Source organism: Plectropomus leopardus, chromosome 18, assembly GCF_008729295.1.
Source record: "Plectropomus leopardus isolate mb chromosome 18, YSFRI_Pleo_2.0, whole genome shotgun sequence".
Classification (NCBI taxonomy): Eukaryota; Metazoa; Chordata; class Actinopteri; order Perciformes; family Serranidae; genus Plectropomus; species Plectropomus leopardus.
Window position 1 is genome coordinate 15,840,625 of NC_056480.1, and position 23,145 is coordinate 15,863,769.

Below are 23,145 nucleotides of genomic sequence, written 5' to 3' on the forward strand. Positions count from 1 at the left end.
ACTCTTCAGAGGGATAACTGTCTGTCTGTCTCTTTCTTTCAACTCATTTGTCTTCTCATTGCACACCCCTCCCTCCCTCCTCTCTGTATCTGCGCGTCCTTTCATCCTTCCTTCCCTCCCTCCTCATCAGGACGGATCACGTGCCGGTCGGGAGAGGAAGAAGACGGTGTCCTTCAGCAGCAGCCTGTCAGAGAAGAAGATCAGCAGCGCTGCAGACTGTATCCACTCCATGGTGGGTGTCATAGTGTAACCCTTGACATAGTATATACATTTTGCACATGTACATGAAATATTTAATGTGCACTGCATGCATCAAGGGTTTCTGTTGGATCTCAAGCTTCTGAGCCTTTCACACACTCAACAGAGCTTGGTCAGAAGTCTAATGAAGTGAGCTCCACATTAGGCATGGGAGATATTACGGTATACCAGCGTTTTTAGAAATCTCGACTATGTGATTTTAAATACAGTAAAAAGTACAGACTCTCATTTTTCTGTTAACTTAATTGTGGAGTCTATATTGAGGATGTCTTGCTTGCAGTGCGCGTCATGTGCCCTTGAGGTTACGCCTGGGCCACACTGCATGCGTGAGCAGTGTGTGTTCACGCTGGCGGCGTTTATTGTTGCAGCGCTACTACAGAGCTTCCTACTGTTATAACTACTTTTTTTCCACAATTAAAAGCACATACTCCAGTCATTTACGAAGCCCTGCAAGCTACTACATCGTCAACAACACAGTGCTGCAAACTTTTAACAGTAAAATGCCTTGTGTCAACAACTGAAGGGATTCTTACAACAGAAACGTTGTCGGAGGGGTTTTATTTCAAAACAGAAACAGGAAAGGTTGAGCAAAACAGAAAACTACAGATAACTGTATCACACGAAAAATAACGACAACACTCCGTTTCTCTAAATGAGCCGCCTGAGCAGTGCTGCTCACGCCATCAGTGTGGCAGCTTGAACATGGGCGCCAGAATAAAAAACAAACAGGTTCTGCAAGTATTACCTTTTGTTGACATCTCATGAGTGTAATGAGTATTGAGTAGACGGGGTGGTGGGGTTGGGGTGGGGGGTTAGTGCTGCACACTTATACCGTCATATACAGCATATCTTGGTGAAATTCCAGTAAGCTATTAAAAAAATAGATACTGCCCAAGCCTACTCTACATTTAATTGTCAGTGGGTGAAAAATTGTTCCATATCTTGCTTGCAGGTTGAAGGGAGTGAGCTGAAGAAAATCCGAACCAACTCACGTGTTTACCAGCGTTACTACCTGCTGGATGCAGGACTTCAGGCTCTGTACTGGGAGCCGTCCAAGAAGGAGTCAGACAAAGCCCGCATCTCTCTGGCCTCCATACGAGAGGTCAGTGTCCAGAGAAAAAGCTTTATGAATTAACCCTCCTTCACTCTATGAATGACCTCACTGAATCTTTTAGAGTAAGGCAAATAAAATATTTACAATCCTGAACCATATGGAAACAACAGTTGATCTTGTTTTATTGCCTCCAATGAGGGTTTTTTGCGTCTGTCACATTCTAGGTACGAACAGGTCGTAACACAGAAACCTTCCGCACCAGTGGCGTTTATGAGCAGATTTCAGAGGACTGTGCATTCTCCATCATCTATGGAGAGATGTATGAAAGTTTGGACTTGGTGGCCAACTCCGCTGAAGTGGCTAACATTTGGGTGACTGGCCTAAGGTAAGATACAACAAAGAACGAGCAGTGGTCTTGATATGAAACAGAAACACACCGCACACATTTTATAGGTAAAGTAAAATCTGAACTTTAGAGCTCATAAACATGTATTCAGCAGTACAGTAGTAGTGTTAAAGACAATTCAATGAAATAAAACTGCTAACTGTTGCTTGTTCACACATTTCCTTCCCTGGTATGTAAAGCATTTATTGGTGGTTTGGTGAAGGAAGGATTAGTTTATCCATAATTTGAAATTTATGTAGAGCTTGGTTCGGCTTTTTTTGCTGGGTGACCGTGCATGTTTTACTGAATTAATCAAATGAATGAGAAGGATGCGTTTTCTCATGTAAATTGACCATTAGCAAGTTTTATTCACACCGCCCAAAATCACAACTCACAGATTTCCCTTTTAAAAAAAGCCCAGACACACCAAACCGACATCAGATAAGTGGCCACAAAGGCTGAATATTGCATCGTCGTACGTCACCTGTGTGTCAGCCAAAAAATTGCGCCTGAACAATCTGCAAAGAGTTCATTCAGTAACGAACTAACATGCACCTTCTGTCCCTGCATGAAAGGAAATAGATCTCTATACCAGCAATGGGAAACCAGAATACTGACAGGAGGGATTCAAGATTACCATGCACTAGCGAACAGTAACACAAATAGTTATCAAGCATTTCTGCTGAAGAACTCAATGCTCAATGCGTTGTCTTTCCTCACTTCCATTTCTCTCCTAGTGCACTGATCTGAACTTTTATTCACAAACAAAGGTGCAACATGATGAGTGGGCCGAAAAAAAGCTGACAAGGGCCGACCAGTGCCAACACTGTGGGACACACCACCAAAAAATGGGGGGACAGACACTCTTCAACGGCCGAATATTGACCAACGGCCGATCGACAGTTGGCTTGGTGTGTCAGGGCCCTAACACTGTTGTTCTTTGCACTGATGCTAGTGCACATGTGCTTGTTCTTGTGTGTTTTGTGAATGCACATCCCTCCCTGGTGTTCTGACTGACATGAAGAAATATTGTCACAGATTTAATGTATGGTTGAACTGTGGTTTGTACATGAGGGGTAGGCTAGGCTAATCTAGCTAATTTAGCTAGGATCTTTATTTCCAAAGTAATAATCTTGTGTCTTAGGCTTTGCTTTTTCGCTTGTGTTTTTAAACTGATAATATCGTAGTTAACAGCGAGATCTTCGGATGATTTCTTTGTGTAGTCCTTTGAGACGTGTTTGTGATCGAAGGCTATGGCAGTAAATGTGATTTGACTTACACTGATTCTACTGCTGCTGTAATATAATTTTATACTGTATTTTATGAGTGTCAGCAAAATGCTTGAGATGAAAATGAAAATGTTTGTAATGTGGGGAAATATTCTCTCCTGTTGCATCGTCTGTTCATCCTCCAGGTATCTGATACAGTATGGGAAACATGCCCTGGACATGCTCGCCAGCAGTCAGGACAGCCTTCGCCTTGGCTGGCTGGAGCAGTTGTTTTCCTCTGCTGCTGATTCGGACACACTGGAAGACGTCGAGAAAGGCATCCACTTGCAGTCAGCTGTTAGATTGATACAGAGCGTGAACCCTGGAGTGGGCAAGGGCAAAGTGGAGCACAGGTTCAAAGAGCTTCAGAGAGTTAGGGAGAAGATGTGTGGTCTTGCTCTAGATAATGAATCTGGAGTTAAAGATCATGGTGAAAACAAAAGACTAATAGCAAGAAATGAGCGAGTCACCCAGCAGGAGTTCATCAAGGTCTTCCATGACTTTTGCACACGCCCTGAGATCTACTTTCTGTTGGTGCAGTTCTCTAGCAACAAGGAGTTCCTGGACACCAAAGACCTGATGAGGTTCCTCGAGGCTGAGCAAGGCATGGCTCAAGTGGGTAACACAAAACACAATCCCAGTCCCCACTGTGATAATAATAATAATAATCACTTTATTAATATAGCCCTTTAAAATCAGAGTTTACAAAGTGCTTTGACAAACAAAGCAAAAGCAGAAATGGTATACATTGAAGGCAATACAGCAACACAAAGCCAAACAGTCCTACAGAACATATGCAAAAGGAAGCTAAGGTAGAGTCAGGATAAAATTAAGACAAGAGGACAAATAATGCAAGATGCAGTACAATAAAAGGTCAATATAAAATAATTGAAATATATAGACCAAAAACAACAAAAGCAATAAAACTACAAATAAAAAGAAATAAAATAAATAAAACATAAATGAAATAGGTAAAATAAAAAAATATAACAAATAAATAAATTAAAAGAAATAAGATATAAGTGAAAAGATGGCATCACACAAAAGTAAGTCTATGATAATGGGTTTTAAGTGATTTAAACGAAATCACTGATTCTTTGAGCCTTATCTCTTCAGGCAGGTCATCCTAAAGCAGAGAGGCCCTGATGGCAAAGGCTCGGTCAACTTGAGTTTTTAGCCTTGACTTTGAAACAGCCAGAGGGGCCCCACCTGAAGATCTAAGGCTGCGAACTGGCTAATAAAGGGTCAACATTTCTGTTATGTAGCTTGGGGCTAGACCCAGATGAGTTTTAAATGTGATCAGTAAAATCTTTAAATCCGTTCTAATAAGGTTGTACCGACTCCGAATAATGTCAGTGGAATAGGATTTGGCTGTTTAATATGAATATTTGATGATTCGTTTTGTTTTGTCATATGAAGTTTTAAAGTTTGAATAGGCTCAGTGGGATGTTGAGTGTGATAGCAGCAATCACGTGATATAGTCAAAAAACGGTCCTAACAAGGGATTGCAAATGTACAACAGCATTTTTTTGCCAACCCTAGATATCAAACAAAAGCCAGAGACTGTGGCAAAATAGCTTGCTTTGAGCTGTAATCTCACCACTTCTAAGCAGCAGAGCAGTCTTTCTCTCCCACTGTGCCAAGTATCTCCTCTGTGCCACAGCTTGAATTGAGTAGCGTGACAGTCAAGAGCACTCACTCTGTAGCAAAATCTGGAGATCAAAATGTCCCCAGAAATAAACTGCACAGCACACTTACTAGCAAAAAATGAACAAAAACGACTGCTCGGCTTGAAGCAATCTCAGTCGTCTGAGGGGTCTCTGACTGATAATTTGAATCTCTGACTTTCAAGGGGCAGCCCTAGACTGATTTCTACATCGTCTCTAAATTCCTCTGTCTTACTGTGTCCTCCAGGTGAGCGAGGAGACCAGCCTGAAGCTCATCCAGTCCCACGAGCCATCAGAGCAGGGCCGGCAGCAGGGATTCCTGTCACTGGACGGCTTCACCAGCTACCTCACTTCAGTAGAGTGCCACCTCTTTGACAGGGAGCACGACACAGTGTGCCAGGACATGTCCCAGCCTTTGTCTCACTACTACATCAACTCCTCCCACAACACCTACCTCATTGAGGACCAGTTTCGAGGTCCGTCTGACATCTCTGGCTACATCCGTGCCCTCAAAATGGGTTGTCGATGTGTGGAGGTAGATGTCTGGGATGGCCCAGATGAGGAGCCAGTGGTGTGCACCGGACACACCCTCTCCCCACCTCTGTCCTTGCGTTGTGTGCTAGAAGCAATTGGAAAGTTTGCATTTGTGGCCTCGCAGTACCCGTTAATTGTATGTATTGAGAACCACTGTTCACTTCAACAACAGAGAGTGATGTTGCAACATCTTGTGAGGATACTAGGAGACAGGTTATACACAGATGCTCCATACGAAGGGGAGTCATACCTGCCATCACCGCATGCCCTCAGGCATCGAATCCTACTAAAAGGTAAAAAGTTGGGGCCAGGTCCTGATGGGCAGGATGGGGAAGTAAGTGAGGAGGATGAAGGTGCAGAGATGTGTCAAAGGATTAAAGCAGCTAACAGTGGAGGGGCAGGAAATGAGAAGGACACGGTGCAGAAGAGTGTCTCTTTCACAGCTGTCACTCAGTGTAGTCCTCTTCATCTACTCCCCAAACGTTTCCAACTCTTGAAAGAACTCTCCAACCTAGTAACTCTTTGCTGCTCAGTCCAATTTGTTGACTTCCCAACATCATCCAAAAGCCAGAAGCCTTGGGAATTGTGTTCCTTTCACGAGTCTCTGGCTGTGCGTCTCGCTGGCGAGAACCCCGGCGAGTTTGTCAATCACAATAAGCATTTCCTGTCCCGGGTGTACCCCAGCCCCATGCGTATTGACTCGAGCAACATGAACCCTCAGGACCTGTGGAAATGCGGTTGCCAGATTGTGTCTATGAATTTTCAGACAGCAGGACTAATGATGGACCTGAACACGGCCTGGTTCAGGCAGAATGGGAGCTGTGGTTACGTTCTGCGGCCGGCCATCATGCGGCAGGAGGTGTCTTATTTCAGTGCCGACACCAGGGACACGGTGCCAGGGGTATCTCCACAGCTGCTGCATGTGAAGGTGTGATGAAATAATGTGTCAAACGAGAAAAATGTGAAGTTGTATCTAAGTGGAATAATCCTCTAAAGTGATAATTATATTCCAAAAACCAATGAGTGAACAACCTTTATTTTTACCCCTTTCCCAGGTGATAAGCGGACAGAACCTGCCTAGGCCGAGGGGGTCGGGGGCCAAAGGAGATGTGGTGGACCCCTATGTTTATGTTGAGATCCACGGCATCCCAGCTGACTGCACAGAGCGTCGCACCAGGACGGTGATGCAGAATGGGGACAATCCTGTCTTCGATGAGAGCTTTGAGTTCCAGATCAACCTGCCGGAGCTCGCCATGGTTCGCTTTGTGGTCCTTGATGATGACTTCATAGGAGATGAGTTCATAGGTCGGTGTCACTGTAAATGGACTGTATGGACTTTTTAAAAAAATATATAATGAAAGACACTAAATCTCGTATGTGAGCATGCAATGACAATAAAGGCATTCATTCATTAATTGAAGTGATTTCAGAGCTTAAGTTTGTACTAGAGTGGAACCAGTTTGTCATATTTCTTTAAAATGCTTTGATATTATTTGTGATTTGTGTACCACCTCAGGTCAGTACACCATCCCTTTGGAGTGTCTTCAGCCGGGCTACCGGCATGTACCACTCCAGTCTCTGACAGGGGAGGAGCTTCCCCACGCCAAGCTTTTTGTCCATGTGGCCCTGACCAATCGGAGAGGAGGGGGAAAGCCTCACAAAAGGGGACTGTCTGTGCGGAAAGCCCGCAAGGGGAGGGATTACACAGCTCTGAGGGACTTGGGGATCCGAGCAGTGGATGAGATTTTCAAAATGGCTGCTCCTCCGCTGAGAGAAGCCACTGACCTGAGGGAAAACATGCAGGTGAGGAAGAAAGCCAGTATGCCACTGAATATGTAGATTGTCGGTCAGACAACAACTGGACTCTGGTAAGTTTGATTGCTATTTCTTTAATACATTTTTGCTTTATTCATGTTCATTAACCCTTTGATACCTGAGCATATTGGCTTGATTTAGTTTAAAAATATGGGATGAAAGGGCAGCCAGTAGCTCAACTAGTAGGGCAGGTGCCTCCATGTACAGAGGCTACGTCCTCGCCACAGTGGCTGCGAGTTCGATTCCGACCTCGGCCCTTTGCTGCATGTCATTACTTCTTTCTCCCCGTTTCATGCTCAAGGTTTCCTATCTCCAAACAGGCAAAAGCCAAAAAAATAACTGTAAAAAAATGAAAAAAGGGAAGAAGGCAGTGAAATTACCTGAAGATTAATAATTTAAAAAATCTAAACAAAAAATACAAAGAAAAAAAAAGAAAAACAAGTTGGAAAATGCCTAAAATGTATAATAATTTTGTAAAATAATTGTATATATTAAATTAGTTTCACCATGAAAATAGTGATTTTTTTAGCTTTTTTCTTTTTTTCCCTAGACATTTTCCCCCAGGTTTTTAAAAATCATTTTCTAATTCTGCCAATGTTTTGCAAGTTTTGGAACATTAACTAAGTTGTTTATTGCATCTTTTTCAGTGTTTTTGCAAGAAATCTCACAAATCTGCTCGGGGTTCAAAGGGTTAAACACTTTTGAAAGGCGTCTGAGAGCAGCAAAAGAAAAGTGATGTCACTCCAGGTTTCAAGTGTGAAAACTGAATGTGGAATCGTATATTTTTAAGTCCCTTGATTATGAAGAATGTTATGAAAATTGAACAATGACTTTTTTTCTGCAACTGGGAAAAAAAAGAGAAGACTAGTGATGCATTTTCTCCAGTTGTTAGAAGTGGGTCTAGCCTTTATGTTCTAGGCAGTAATTTGTTCTGTGGGTGCTTGTGTCACCCTGGGGCAGTAAAAACAATAATTATACAGTATGTTCAGCTGGAGTGGTGAGACTGTTGGCATCCACGTCTCTTGATTTCTTCCATTCCAGCCGGAACTGCTACAACAGCACAGCAGCAAGAGAGAACTGCAGGGGAGCAAATCAATAGTCGAAGGAAAAGACAAATAGCTCTGTTGCAGGAGTGGCTTTTGATTACCTCTGTGTGTGTGTGTGTGTGTGTGTGTGTGTGTGTGTGTGTGTTGTGAGAGAGAAAGTGAAAGCAAACCAAGTTGGGAGATGTAGTGGGGAAGAGATTTTACCAACTTTCTGTAATTTTGTTTTGATTTCACTCTGTGTCTCTGTACTGTTTTTCCATCGGGGTCATAAAATAAGAAAGATTATTCAATTTGCAGGTGTAACAGGGTTCCCATGGATCCTTAAAAAGTTTTAAAGGGCATTGAATTAATAATCTTAAAATAAGGCCTTAATTAGTAATAAATTGACTTAAATGAATCCTTCAGAAGTCTTAAAAATGCTCAGACATAGGAAGTTTGATTTTATTAATCTTTTTTCTGACGTTGCATTGTAAAATTTAAAAATAATTGCCAACATCTTTTTTTTTGTCAATTAAGAGTGAGAAACACAAAATCGTCCTGAAAACAGGCCGGAAATGCCAGATATTTTCTTCCTCTATTGGTAAACCAAATAGATACCTTCATGATAATATTATATGTTCAATGTCTTCCATGTATTCCACTCTAAAAAGAGCTGTTTTTCCAACATGTGACCTTAAACTTAATTCCGAGTGGCATTAAAAAAGTCTTTAAAAGTGTTAAATCTGCCTTGATCTGCAGGAACCCTGGTCTAACATTTGTCTGTCCTCTTCTTCTCTCCAACAGAACTCTGTAGCAGTGTTCAGGGAGCTGTGCGGGGTGTCGGCGGTGGCTAACCTCATGCAGTGCGTTCTAGCTCTGGGCTCCAGGGTGTCAGGACCAGATGGAGCACCTTTATTACTGTTTGACCTCCGAGACCACTACCCCACACTGGAGCCCCAGGGGCCCCTGCCTGACGTCCTTCGTCGGGTTGTCTCCACTTATGAAATGGTGAGTAAAGAAGGTAGTTGACAGTTAAATGTTCTGTATGCAACTACACAAAATCTGTGACCCTACTGCAGTCGCTGTAGGGTCGCTCAGGTGCGTGCACTCCATAGCTTAATGTTTACGTTGTAGCAAAGCTGAAGAGAAGACAGAAACTTGGAAACCTGCGCGATCACACATCCTGTGGATTTTGTGGAAAGAATTGGGCCCTGGTCCTTTACTAAGTCAGTCCAAAGATAACGGCAAGTTATAATAAAGCTGTAGGCAGCTGAGAAAGGTGGGCGAAGTCACCGTTTTTGGGTTACATTACAACCTGTTTACCCATTGGCAATAAAAACAATTAATAGGTCTGCAACTATAAAATAGCATACAGTACCTAATATGTACCTTATTATGCGTATGTTTTTTCACCAGATGAATGAGTCTAACATCTCTGAAATATATTAACAGGAAGGGAAGACCAAACAAAAGCAGCGAAGATCACAAATCTGCGAACCACATCCCATCTTCTGTCTACTTGACCTAAGAATGAAACCTCCCCACCCTTGCAGACAAAAGCTTCCTTTTTAACCAATATGTCCTCAGACACAAAGCAGGCCCTCATTGTTATGTAGCAGACAACATTCCCATTTTTTTCTGGCTTTAACAAGACTCATAAAAAACATCGGCGACATCCTCACCTTGGCCTGAATCCACAGCGTGTTTCCACCCAAATAAACTGAGGACTTTTCATCGACTGAGGAGAGAGTTATTTAACAGACTTAATTCATTTAATGATGTCTAAAAATAAACCCAACCTCCCCCCGGAAATGAATACAAAGAGCAAAAGAGGGAGAGAGAGGAAAAAAGGGGGCAGAGCGGTCAATTGGTCTGTTAGTGGACTCATCAAAAAGTCAATACAGCTGAATGAATCAGTTTGTTTGGGTTGAGGTAACAATGTCAGGCTTCCTCGCTTTCATATCTCACTGTCAACATACTCTCTGTGGTGGAAGAAGTATTCAGATCCTTCACTTAAGTTAAAGTAAATACCACCCTGTGAAAATACTGTTAGAAGTAAAAGTCCTGCGTCGAAAATGGTACTTAAGTAAAAGTAAGAATAATCAGGAAAATGTACTAAAAGTATTAAAAGAAAAACTACCTAATGCAAACAAATCTTTAAAAAAAATATTTAAAAAATAAGATTGTTAGAAAAGAATAGCCCAAAACTTCAAAAATAAAGAGAAAAGCCATTGAAGTTATTAAGAAAAAAATAGAAAACACACCCCAAGCTCAAAATTCTTAATAAAAAACAAAAAAGCATATAAAACTCACATAAATATATTATAAATATAATTGAAAATAACACTCCCAAAACTCAAAATCATTAAAAAAATAGACAAATACTTCAATGTTAATCAAAATAGTTGGCAATTAATTTTCTTTAAATCGACTGATTGATTAATGAAGTAACTGTGGTCTCTGTCTCTCAGCCTCCTCCTCTTTCTTCCGTTGGGGTTGTTTTTTAGATTGTGGTCGGCCACCTGTAAGTGTTTCAGTACAGCTGTGGTCCAACACTCTCGCCTTTAGTCTTGCAATGTTAAAGTGTTGCTGCAGTAAACAACATTACACTCCCCTTTTTCCGCCATCTGTCTGCCCGCTGGCTGCAGTACTTTTTAAATTGATATTTGCTCAAAGTGCACTTGTTCGTGTTTCATATTAGATATTCCCCAGGAGTCTCTTGGGTTCGGATGATGGACAGTCAGTATGAATTGCCAATTTGGAGATACTGTCCAGAGAGAATAGTGATGTGAGCGTGTGTGTGTGTGTGTGTGTGTGTGTGTGTGTGTGTGTGTGTGTGTGTGTGTGTTGTGAGTGAGAGTTTTTGTAGCTAGAAACAGGCTGTAGTGGAGACAAATGGGTCTGTTTCTGGTCTTATTAAGTTATGATTAAGGTTTTAGTGTATAAATTGTGACACTTTAATTTAACTAGGGTTGTTTGTCACTGCTATGCAACTAGTGTCTGCACGTGTGCCTGTCTATGTGTGCAGAAAGAATGTATGATCGTGTGTGTGTGTGTGTGTGTGTGTTTGTGTTTAGCCACTTCCGTTTCCAGCCAAGCGGATCAGAGTTGAAAAAGCTTGCTGAATACCATTAGCATAGATTTGAATGTCGTTCGCCCTAAATGGATTCCACACCTCAATCCTGATGCCTGGAGGGAGAGGCAGAGAACAGAGATATGAAATGAGGATGAGAGAGAGAGAGTGTGTGTGTGTCTTATTGAATTGGATCTGGCCAAATTTATGTACTGTAGTTAATCCCTTATTTGTCAAACAGTGTTTTTTTTTCCCACTGAGGGGTCACGTCCCACGGGTTTTGTGAGAGGAGGTGCAGAATTAATCAGGCCGAAGCTACTCGTGTCATTCCTGTGTGTGTGTGTGGTCATTACTTTGAAGGACCTGTCACAATGGTCCCTGTGGGTGCCTTCACGAGTATATATATATGTCTGCTGTGCATTTTGTGGTAAAACAGCATAAAGAGTAAACTCTAATTGGCTATTTCAGTGAATTTAACAATTGTTGACATGCAAAAACGTCACAATAGTGTTTTATCTAATTATAAATGCTCACCTCCCATGTGATTTACCTCAATTTAATGTGGAGTAAATTGTATTCTTTTACAGCTGACTATAAAACAGACTGTGTATGTGCTTAAATGTGTGATTTACACACAAAAACAAGAAGGGTTTATGGTGTGTGTGTTTCATGCTAATATGTGTGTCCCTGTCTGCAGATGGTCCAGGCAAGCAGAGCAGTGATCGAGCTCTCCGGTGGAATCTATGACAAGATCCTGCATATACAGACAATGGGTGTGTAGACTGTGTGTGTGTGTTGCTTGTCAGTGTGTGTATGATATGATGCTAGAGCGTGTGTTGTAATGTGTGTGTAGAGACCAGGCAGTGCCTGTGTTCCCTGTCTGCTCATGACAACTCCCACACAGCCTCTTCAGCGGTGCCGTTCTCCACACTGCAGTGGCTGCTTTTGTCATTAACTTAACGCCCTTCCACTCAGTTCCTCTCCTATTTTTATTTCCTTGCTTTTCATGTCCATCCCTGTCTTTCCTGTTATGGTCTCTCCTTCTCTTCTCTTCTCTCCTCTTTCTTGCCCTCTCCTTCCCACTCCTCGCATTCTCATTAATTTTCTCTCTTCTGATGTCCTTGTATGCTCTTTCCTTTTCTTTCCTCCTATGCTCTCTCCTCTCCCCTTCACCGTTCCTCTTGTTTCTTTCCCTTCCATGCATTGCCTTTTCCTGTATCCTCCTTTTGGGCCTCATGCAGCAACATTCCCTTAAATTTCTCTTATATTTTCTCTTAATTTTCTGAAAAGAGAAAAATATAAAAGAAGTCAACTACAGATGCACCAAACGTTCTCAACCATCCAAATCTGATCATACCCAGGTATGCTAAGTGCTGAATCCCACTTGATCAAAAGTCATCTATTAGCGGAGGTAATGCAACTTAAACACTATTTACAGGCAGGTGTGCATGTGTGTCCATGTGCAAAGACTCTGGCACATGACCAACAGATGGAGAGGAACGTCTGCAGTAGTGAAATTGATATAGATCTACTGTTAAAAAAACTTAAAGTGTATAGGGAAAATATATTGAAGTATTAAAAGTAAAAGTATGCATTCAAAAAGGCTTAAATAACTTAAATTAATCAAAATAATTTAAATATTTTAAAGGAAAAGTAATAAGTCCTCATACATACATATGAGAAACTGGAACCATGAAATGTTTTTGCATGAAAAATGACTGACACGATTATAAACGATTGCTTGCCAATAAATTTTCTTATTGATCGTCTAATTATTTCAGCTGCACTTGTATATTTTCATTAGGTTTGTGCACAAAAATCTTTAATGTTTAAGTTGTTATCTCAGTTCCTCAGATTTGTACTTAAGTGCAGTACTTGAGTACTTAGTTACATTCCAGCACTCAACAGAGGGACGCACAATAACTGAAATTACAGTGGCTAGGATTAATTATCTGGTCATTATATTTTCTCTGAAACATGATCTAAATTCAAGTAGATGATATTCATGCATTTTTAAAAAAAAAAAAATGTATTAAAAAAATTAAAAAACACATTTTTCCTTGCGCTGGGCAACAAATTGTGGCCTGTGAAACAAGATGTTTTTCTCTTATTCCGGTACGAGTACTCTCAACCACTTGTAAAATTTTCTCTCACCTAAGAGAAGAGCAACGATAAGAAAACACTGGTGAATCCTAAAAAATAATGGGTGCTAATAAATTAAGAAAAAAATGTAAAGAAAATAAGAGTAAATTTCTTTGTATGTTGTTTATGGTATGAGGCTTCTCTTCTCTTTATATCCCCTCCTTTTTTGTTTACTTTCTTTTCCTTGTATTTGCTCTCCTAGCCTTTACCTGTCTTCTATCCTGTTTCCTTTCTTGTCCTACCCTCTTTTCTCATTCTCTTACCTTCCCTTTCATTTTCTTTCCTCTTCTGCACTTTCCTCTCCTCTCCTGTTCTCTCCTCTCCCACCATATTTTTCCTATCCCATCCTCTGCAGACATCTGCCGAATCAACAGTGCCACACTGGGTTAAATGAGTCTTTTTACTGGCCCAGTTCATCTGTATGTTTTGGACGGAGGGGGTTTAAATTGGCCGTGCTCTCGCCATCGATCACCCTTCATTCTGTTACGCGAAGGGCACCATATCTGACCGACTTATATCATCCTGTGATCTTTGGCAGAGGTTTGTTTATTTCAGCAGGGCCCCCTGGGTCATCTGACATTAGTCAGCCAGACTGTCGTCAGAGTGGCAATAAACAACCCACAAACACACCAACACACACACTTTACCCACATCTCCTCTGCCACCCCGATTTAGTCCACAGCTGTCACCCAGGAGACAATGTGATTGACATCTGGAGGTGTTCACCAGTGGCTGGGAGAGAAAAAATAAACACATTAATGTTATTTATAAGACTCTCTAGGTGCAGGATTTTAAAAAGCTGCAGTAACAGATGTCATGTTTTTTTTTTTTTTTTAAAAAAAAAAAAAAGACAATTGGGACGTATATGTATTTAAGCATCTTTGGTTTTTATGAGAGTTTTGTGAGTGGAAATGCATGAAATTTGTCCGCTTTTCAGTATCGCCTTAGAGAGACACGTGAAAAGAAAAGAGGAGATGAAGGAGAAAGTACGGTGAACCTGAAGTGAATTGATATTTTGAGAGGAAGATGATGGTTCAATTGGGGCCATTGTGGAGAGAGAAAAAGTGCTTGACGGAGATGAATGTTGTTTACAAATTTGCACTCTGCTCCACTTTGCTCCCAGAAAACTCATTGCATTCTCCACTGAACTTTATTTTAGGTTTTCTGAACCTGCAGCATCGCTTACTGGTCAAATAATCTGTGACACATTCATCCGTTTTGCTGCTTGGACTGCAGCTGAGGCCGTCTGCTGCTGAGATACCATGCAACCGTGTTGTACTGTATCATACTTTTATTTCACATGTGATAACTTGTAGTATTATTAGTAAGTGAGATTTGAAAGGGAGATAATTTAGTCCGGTGCCAGTATGTTCATCTGATTAAAAGCTGCTGCAGAGCCCGAGGCCTGATCTCATGAACAAAGCTCTTCCTGTGTGTACAGAGTAAAGATGGTGATCAGGTGATCCCGAGGTGGAGGTCTTCCTCACAGTCTTGGAAGAAGGGGTGGGCAGTGAGGAGGCATAAACGGGTCACTCAGAGGAAGCCATGGGATGGCTTGTGGCAGAGACGGATGTCTGCTAGTTACATCAGAGCAGAGGGTTGAAACGTAGAGGGAGAAAAAAGCCGTGGGAAGATGGATGGCAGAGATAGATGGCTAGAGGCAATGCTGGGAGGAGGACAAGAACACCAAGGGAGAAGAAAGAGTGAATCCACCTTCGTATCAAAATGTGTTGGTGTGTTAAAGGGCCAGTTTATCCAAATGTTAAAAAACACTTACTTCTAGTGGTATAGCCATGCAGATAATTTGGATTTTATTTGGTCAGATTTGGAGATGTCTGTCTCTTAATCACTTAAAAAAGTATTCATAAGAAGAAACTTAAAGGAATACTTCACCTGCAAATGAAAACTTGTCTGTCACTCACTCACTCCGTGTTTTTGAAGAAAACTTTATTTCTCTTACATGCCTCTACGGTGAAGGGAGAATCCAAAAACTTCCAAAAATTCTTGATGAATTGAAGTCATCAACAGCAAAACTAAATGAAAACATGTTTACAAAATCTCACACAACTCTTACGCTATAATCCAAGTCTCATTCATCCAGCGGTATGCTTAGTACTTGCTGAAGAGATAGACCTTTCTGATGGGAAACAGAACTAAAAGTGAACCTTATGTATGCTCCTCTCAGAGCCAGACTCTTCGTGACGAAACCATAATTTAACCTTCCTGAACAGCGCAGCTGCTGGTCTACCACTGCCTTGATCGGTTAGTTTGTTTATTGTGTGACTTTGGTGTTTTAAAGGGTTAGTTCTGATTCAGCAAAGTCACACAATAACACAAACTATTAGGCAGCTGTAGACCAGCAGCTTAGAGCTTCAGCAGGGTGAAATTACTGTTTTTGTCAGTGGAGTCTGGCATTGAAAAAAGCATTAATAAGTTTTACTTTTAGTTCAGTTCCCTGCCTGAAAGGGCTGTCTGTTTGGGAAGTACTGAGCATATGACTAATTAAATGAAACCTGGATTATACAGGACGAGTTGTTTAAAGTTTGTTCGTTTTGCTGTTTTTAAACTTGTACCCCTATGAAGTCAGTTCATCAAACATTTATCTGTTTTTTCTATTCTTCATTGATCGTGGAGGCATTTAAGAAATAAAAGTTTTCTTTACAGATTTTATAGGGTAAGTAATTGACAAATAAATGGTCATTTTGAGGAAGTAAACCTTTAACACCAAGCTGAAAAGCATAGTTTTGCTGCCGTCTCTAGATTCTAGACCCAACAACACCCATCAGTGATGCCACAGCATATTGTTACATCACTGCATCAAGGTGAGAATTTAAACCATTGGAGGTCAGATTAAAAAAAACTGAGATTTTCGGGGGGGGGTTATGCTGCTCTTAGTCATGTGTCTTTCCAAAGACAATGTCCTCATTACTCTGGATAATCCAGACAATACAGTGTGGCTCCATTTCGTTGCTAGAAAGTAGCTCAGATGAAAGCTGTTCACAGTTAGGTCAGTGGTTTATCCACAGTAGTTCTTGGAAGAGGCTGTTTTTTATTTCACCTCTCTTTAGAAGAGGTAGGCTACTCTTACAAGCTCAGCATTTAAAGCCAGTACCACTAAAGGTACATACAACAGCATACAACCTACACTCAATTTTTGAGGCCGATATTGATTCTTTTAATGATCATTGGACTTTTTCTGATCAATATTATTTAAAGTGACTATTTAAGAATATAAACAAGATGCTAAAATTGGCATTTTTATAATCTAAAAAATGTTAAAACATCAGTGCAGAACATTTTGAAATCCACGCACATACAGTGTGGAAAAAGAAAGAGAAAAATGTGAATAAATGGGCCACGAAACATAATGGGTGAACATGCTTCTATACAGAGCATCCAGAGGAGTCACTGAATGTTTTGATGATTAAGAAAATGATGTGAATCATATGCTGTGGCCTTCACACCCACCAGATTTCAATCCGCTCTCCGCCAACATCACTGAAACACCAAATAAGGGGATATCATTTGGAAGAATGCTCTTTTTTGTAATTTGGGTGAACTGACCCTTTAAGAACATCAGCTGAGCAGCTGCTTTTCCTCCAGGGCCCTGACCTGTATTGTGGTGAGGCTCACATCTGGATATATAAATAGATTTCGCACTTCAAGTCATGCTGCTGAATATATAATATATATGCCTGATTGCTTCTTAATGACGCCAAGCTGGAAGTCAGATCTGAAGGTTTTCTTTTCCCCATCACGACCCCTCACAGCTCAGACAGAGGACAGGAAGTGAAGGTGTAGCACTTCCTGCTACGTCCTGTTTTGCCAGCCCTGAAGGTTTTTTATGCCCCTGGGTCAGGACCATGTTTGTCTGCAACTGTATGTACACTGTCCCAGTACTGGCTTGGAAATGTTCTCTCCATTGGCTTCACTTGGCTTCACAGGGAAACACACACACACACGCACACACTCACACAGACACACTCCCATTACAGTGGCACGTAGGCTTCGAGTTGCCTAGCAACCACGCGGTAAAGGTTATTATCCAGGCAACTTCTGTAGGTGTGTGTGAACATGGAGCAGCGACAACGTATGTGTGTGCAGGTGTGAGTCTGTGTTTGCAGACGTTTAGTGACAGGGAGGGACTATTTGTGAGGAATTGTTAAATTATACTCGCATCCAATCTGTTTACTCTTTTCCTGTGTGTGTGTGTGGGTGTGTGTGTGTGTGTGGTCCAGAGCTTGGCGCGTTTAACGTCTGGGCTCTCGTTGATGGCTCACAGTGATGTGTGCCCCGTGTTAACCCACTTCCGGGTTTCCATGGTAACAGTAGGACAGTGGCCCGGGGCAGTCAGAGGAAGCCAGACACACAACACAACTCATTGCACACACTCTAACTAGCCGGCAGCCTGACTTCTGTGACGCTCTGTCTTTCTCTCTCTTCCTCTCTCTCTATCTTTCCTCATCTGTCTCTCAGATTTTCCATCCACTTACATTCCACTGCGACTGCTCATTCCTTGTTTCTCTCTCTCTCTCTCTCTGATGCTTATGTCTGATTCAACAAGAAGAGATCAATTAGAAGTTTATAACAATTAATTGAGGGCAGCAACGAAAAAGGACTTTGGCAATCAGGCTCCATTGATGTGAAGCATCTTCGTTAAGCGTAGGCAGTACGAAGACAGGAGATAATGCAGGACTCCCTGGAGTCTAGACAACAGAGTAAAACCTGCAGGAGGATGATGGAATCTCACAGACCGATTGGTTTTATAAATGTCAGGCAAAAAGGTCATTAATCAAATATGACGATGTCAAAATTTGTGAATGTAATTAAGAGAAATAAAGGCAAAAGTTTAGAGACATTATCTTCCTGTAAGTGGGGGTCCTGCAATGTGTGGGAACAACTTATTAAATCTTACATTATTAACCCTTTAACACTTGAATCAACATCAGTTTTCTCGCGTGCTGCATTCAGACGCGTTTTAATAGCATTTAAACCTCTTAAACCTGGGAAATTTTCTTTCTTTCAAAATCATGGGAAAAAACATAATGAGCCACTTAGCAAGAACTCTCCCACAAACTGCAACAAATTGGTAGAAGGTGACTTTTGATGGATTTTTAGATATTATTAAAAATGTTCAAAATGTACATTTATTTTTCTCTTAATTGTATATGTAAAATGATGTTGCAGAAAAGAAAAAATAGCATTTTCTTGTTTCTTTTTTTGGTTGTTTTTTTGTAGTTTTTTCCCAGGTAATTTTGTTGTAACTTTTCACCTTTTTTTTGCTCATTTTTGGGCCAGTCTTTTGTAAGGTTGCTTGTCGTCCTCTCTGCGCAGGTTTCAAAGGGTTAATAGGCATAGAGCCAAGCCCAGCTAACAAAAACTGTATTAGACACAGGGCATTACGTTTCAACATTCAGAGTATTATTGAGCGGTCGTGAATATTGACTCGTCTGTTTTTTGTGAACAGTGTTTACTGATCACACACACACACACTGCAAAAGACAGGCAGATATGTTGCTCAACTTCAGCTTGTTGGACAAAGTATACAAGCCATCATCAGCCTGTTTTCACAGCCGTGGCTCAGTGTAGATCTGGCTTGTTTTTCTTGCTCTTTTCACGAACCAAGCGGCTGATCACAAGTGTGGTAGGAGTGAAAATTTGAGTGACACACTTTCTGAGGTCCATTAGGACTGTTCACTATTGTGTAATATGTGGTGGTGGTGGTGATGTTTTGTTAAATGGTGAGTGGGCTTTAATATCTGAAAGAGACAAGACCAGTGTGCTCTCCGCTTTAACTGATGAGTACACAGAAAATTCATCCCTGTGTCCCTGTTTAATTACAGCTACAGTACTCTCATGCATACACTGTTGTTGAGTGACTACAGTTGCTTTAATTTAATTGAGAAAAGAAAACCTGTCACACCTTTAAGTTATGTGTGGCCAAATTAACACAACATTATTTAAAAATGGTGATTATGTGTCATTTGGGATACAGGGCTATGAGAGAATGGGAGACTATCCTGCACAAAATTACTGCATCAATGGATTCTTCACCTGAAACTTCAAGGAAAAAAATGTGGTTATGCGAACTACATTTTAATAGTATTTCACTGTCATAAAATTGACTTAATTCATAAGCCAAATAATAAAACACAAGAGCAGTGGTGCCACTAAGGGGGGCCATGAGAGTGGACACCCTGACACAATGGCAGGCCCCACCATAAATAGACTTGTTTCCAGTAGATGTTTTGTTCCTTACAATGAATGAAATGAAATAAAGTTAATGCTGTTTTTTGTCTTTAAAAGAAAAAGAAAACTAAGAACAGTGAAAGGCCTGATACCTGTACCAATACATAACACATTAAAACAGGATTGTTGTAGCACTCAAAATGTTAACTGTAGCGTTATTAGTCCATGCCAGCGTTTCCCCCACTTTTCCAACATGTTTTATGTTTATGGTTTTTGCTGCAACGCCACTGGATTAATTGATCAGCTGGAGCAGGGGGAGATCTAAAACATGCAGGACAAGTGGTGCTCGAGAAGAGGTTTTCGGAAATGCTGGTCTGTGCAGTATATTGTATATAATGGACGTAGCTGCTGTGACATCACCCACTGGTTTGTGGAATGCTGCTTTCAAGCCTCAAGTTTGGCATTGTGGCTGCTGCCATCTTGTTTTTTCAGCTTGTCACTCAAAGCTGCCATGCCCTTACTTACGCACAACTTTTATTCCACAATAAAAATGGATATGGATGAATAAAAAGTCATCCCCCGTACAGTTGTCATGAACGGGGAAATTAGCTATGGAGAGCAAAGCAGGTTTTTTGGTCCATGCTGAGAACTTGTTTATTGCTGCTGCAAAGCTGAGCATTTTAAGACGGCGATCTGTAGGGATTGACTTGTTTCTGTAGCCAGCCTCAAGTGGCCATCAGGGGAACTGCAGAACTTCAACGTTGGCTTTCTTTGTCAGTCACGGAGGTTGCTGGTTGGTCTATGCTTGTAATTAGTAACATTAACTGTACAATACGAAACCAAAGTATGTATACTACAACAGCATAATAGCATCCCTAAAATTGAGTTATGGCTTTTTGAGCCAAGCAAACAGCGTGATAACATACTCACAATGACTGGTGGCACAAGGGTGGAAATGAGAGGATCATCACAGTAAGTACAATTTATCCTCTGAGGGCCATAAATGTCTGCACAAAATTTCATGGCAATCCATCCAGTAGTTGTTGAGATATTTAGTCTGCACCACAGTGATGGAGCGAGTGACTGACATCGCCAAAAAGTTTTACAAAACAAAAAAAATTCTAGTTTGAATGGTGCTTATTACACACATTACATCTTCACAGAAAACATGGACGATTTTGTTTTCTCTGTTCACACAAATAGAGGTACAAAGTACAAAGCATCGTCCTCTAACCTGCTGTGGTTGTGTGTATTCTCGGCTCTAGCCATGGAGTTTCATGAGAAGCTGCAGAGTCTGGCGGCGAAGGAGGGGCTGAGGGGTCGCAAGGTCAGCCGGGCGCTGGAGAGTTTCAGCTGGAACATCACCATCCTTAAGGTCAGCAACACACACAAGCACTCATATAGTCACAAAAACCCAAACAACTCCAGGCGCAGACCATTAGAACATGTTTTGGCCTCTAGCTAGTTGCTCATCTTTTTTGCTCTCTTTTTTAACTTCCCTCCCTCCACTTCTGCCCTCTGTCCTCATCTCTCCTCGCTGCCCCGTACTCCCTCACTTCTCTCCTGATTTCCTGTTTTTTCTCCCTCTCAGGGTCAAGCTGACCTGCTGAAGCACGCCAAGGCTGAAGTCCAGGAGAACATGAAGCAGGTCCACGACGCTGCTTTGACTGGAAACCTCACCAAGGAGAGTCAAGGGGTAAGGAGAGTCCGCTCACAAACGCGACGAGGCCAGGATGACAAATCCAACACAAGAGGACCCTCGGCATAGTAAGCAAACGAAAGAGGGCATGACCAAATTGCCATCGTAGCTGCTGTGACAAACCCTTTTTCGTCTTATTAAAAATTCCAAGGTCTTACTCCGCCTTAGTGTCTAACTCTCACAATGCTATGGGAGAACTATAGCAAGTACTGTGTTTTTAAAAGAGAAAAACAGAAGAGTTGATGAATGTAAACGTCTTCGGAAAGCAGCCACTGTCCACCCACCTGTCGCGAATGACACTCAAGAGCAGCAGAAGTGCTGGTGAGAGGAGACGGGAGACAAATGACGCCTGGGAGATGAATGTAGTTAGATGTGAAGCCAAGGTTGTTTGTGTTACATTAAACTGTAAATACAACAAATGTCTATCAACCTCTCCGTATGTGCAATGTGTCTTGAAGAGGGAGGAAAAATTTGTCATTTTTCTTGCACAGAGTGCGATGACTCAAAGCTCTGCCAAAAGATGTTCAAAATCTTTCAAAAACTTTTGAAAAACTGCCACCTCCACATGTTAGCAGCTTGTGCTTCACAACGCAGCCATCAAACAATACAAATCAAGGAAACAAATCAATACTGGGTTAAAAGGAACACATGTTCTTGATTATATTGATAGGAGATATGCTGGAATATATGGTTGTTTATGGTATATTAACGTTATAACTCTTGGACCACTGCAGCCCCTTTATATCACTCTCCAACTTATTTCTATTAAAGGGACAGTTCACATCAAAATCAAATATACATATTTTTAATATTACCCCTAGTGCTGTTTTATCAATCTTTGTTGCCGAGTGTTGGCGATATTTGCCTTCTCTCAGATATATTGGAACTAGATGGCACTCAACTTGTGGTGCTCAAAGCACCAAAAAAAATACATTTGAAAAACTCAACATCAATGTTTTTTTCCATAAATCATGACCCATTTACTCATAATCCACAGACTGTGTTGTGAGCACTTTCATGGAGGAAATGTTTTCTGTCTACCAAACTAGCCCCAACCATCTGTATTACTGGGCAGAATAAGACGTGAATCCTGCGTTGTGATACAGTTGGCGGATGTAGTATGGTAGAAAGAAAATAGTTCCTACTAGCTGAGCTAGTTCCATTACACTGGAGAGAGGGAGATATCGCTGCAGCTGATATCTCCAACACTCGCAACTCACACCAAAACCATCTAGATTGATTTAATAGCACACAGGTAAGAGGAAGAATATGTATTTTTGATTTTGGGGTGAACAGTCTATTCAAGCATTTGTAGGTCCTGGATTGCTGCTTTTCATCCAATCACCTTGAGGTCCTTTGTCTTGCCACAAAACCCTCCACTTCACCCTCTAAATATTGTTGTCTCACATACAGTATTATATATTTTTGTATTTTCCTGAAGCCCTCGTGCTAATTAAACCACTTGCCATAATGATCAACTCCAGACCTGTAAATGTCTGCCTCTAGGGAACAAACAATGTTATGTTAAAAGTGCTTAATTTGTGTGCAAAACACTGTACAGTATTTTACTATGTAATTTCAATCCTTTTGCTGTAAAGAATATTTTACATAAGTTATTGATCCTGAATGAAAACATTCCAGTTGTCGGTGCAGTGAATGAGGCTCGTCCGGTTTGGCTCTGTAAAAGGTTGCAGCTCACGATTACAGAAATAAACTAGTTTTTAAATGACTGATGCTCACGTGTCCGGTACTGATTTTTGCTTTGATGTGCATTTATCAATACGGACACAAGAAGCAAGCCCTACGGCTGGGGACTGTATATGGTAAATAGACCTATAGTGTTACAATGTGCAGTAGACAAAAGCCTTTAATCAGCTTTCATTTAAAGCTTTAATGCCCACTAAGGTTTAAGGATTATAGTTAAAACAAGATCACAGAAATGATATGTATTTGTCTTTTTTACCAAACATCTTATCCAAAAGTTAATAACTTAAAGACAGCAATCTCACCGCAGAGTTCATTTTGTAGCTCTTCTG

General features: G+C 41.2%; 1 protein-coding gene across 4 annotated transcripts in view; it reads left to right on the plus strand.

Annotated features, from left to right (window-relative positions):
• Positions 1–23,145, plus strand: part of LOC121957495 (inactive phospholipase C-like protein 2) — a 37,203-nt gene that overhangs the window by 12,559 nt on the left and 1,499 nt on the right. For 2 of the 4 annotated variants that reach the window (XM_042506089.1, XM_042506091.1), the window contains exons 2-12: positions 131–232; positions 1,211–1,360; positions 1,537–1,697; positions 3,112–3,580; positions 4,880–6,094; positions 6,222–6,471; positions 6,683–6,969; positions 8,811–9,014; positions 11,777–11,852; positions 20,676–20,785; positions 21,002–21,177. In XM_042506089.1, the coding sequence (XP_042362023.1) occupies positions 131–232; positions 1,211–1,360; positions 1,537–1,697; positions 3,112–3,580; positions 4,880–6,094; positions 6,222–6,471; positions 6,683–6,969; positions 8,811–9,014; positions 11,777–11,852; positions 20,676–20,785; positions 21,002–21,177 (3,200 nt within the window). Of the gene's footprint in view, positions 1–130; positions 233–1,210; positions 1,361–1,536; positions 1,698–3,111; positions 3,581–4,879; positions 6,095–6,221; positions 6,472–6,682; positions 7,035–8,810; positions 9,015–11,776; positions 11,853–20,675; positions 20,786–21,001; positions 22,844–23,145 lie in introns of those variants that run through there. The other 2 variants (XM_042506090.1, XM_042506092.1) reach the window with 2 other exon arrangements.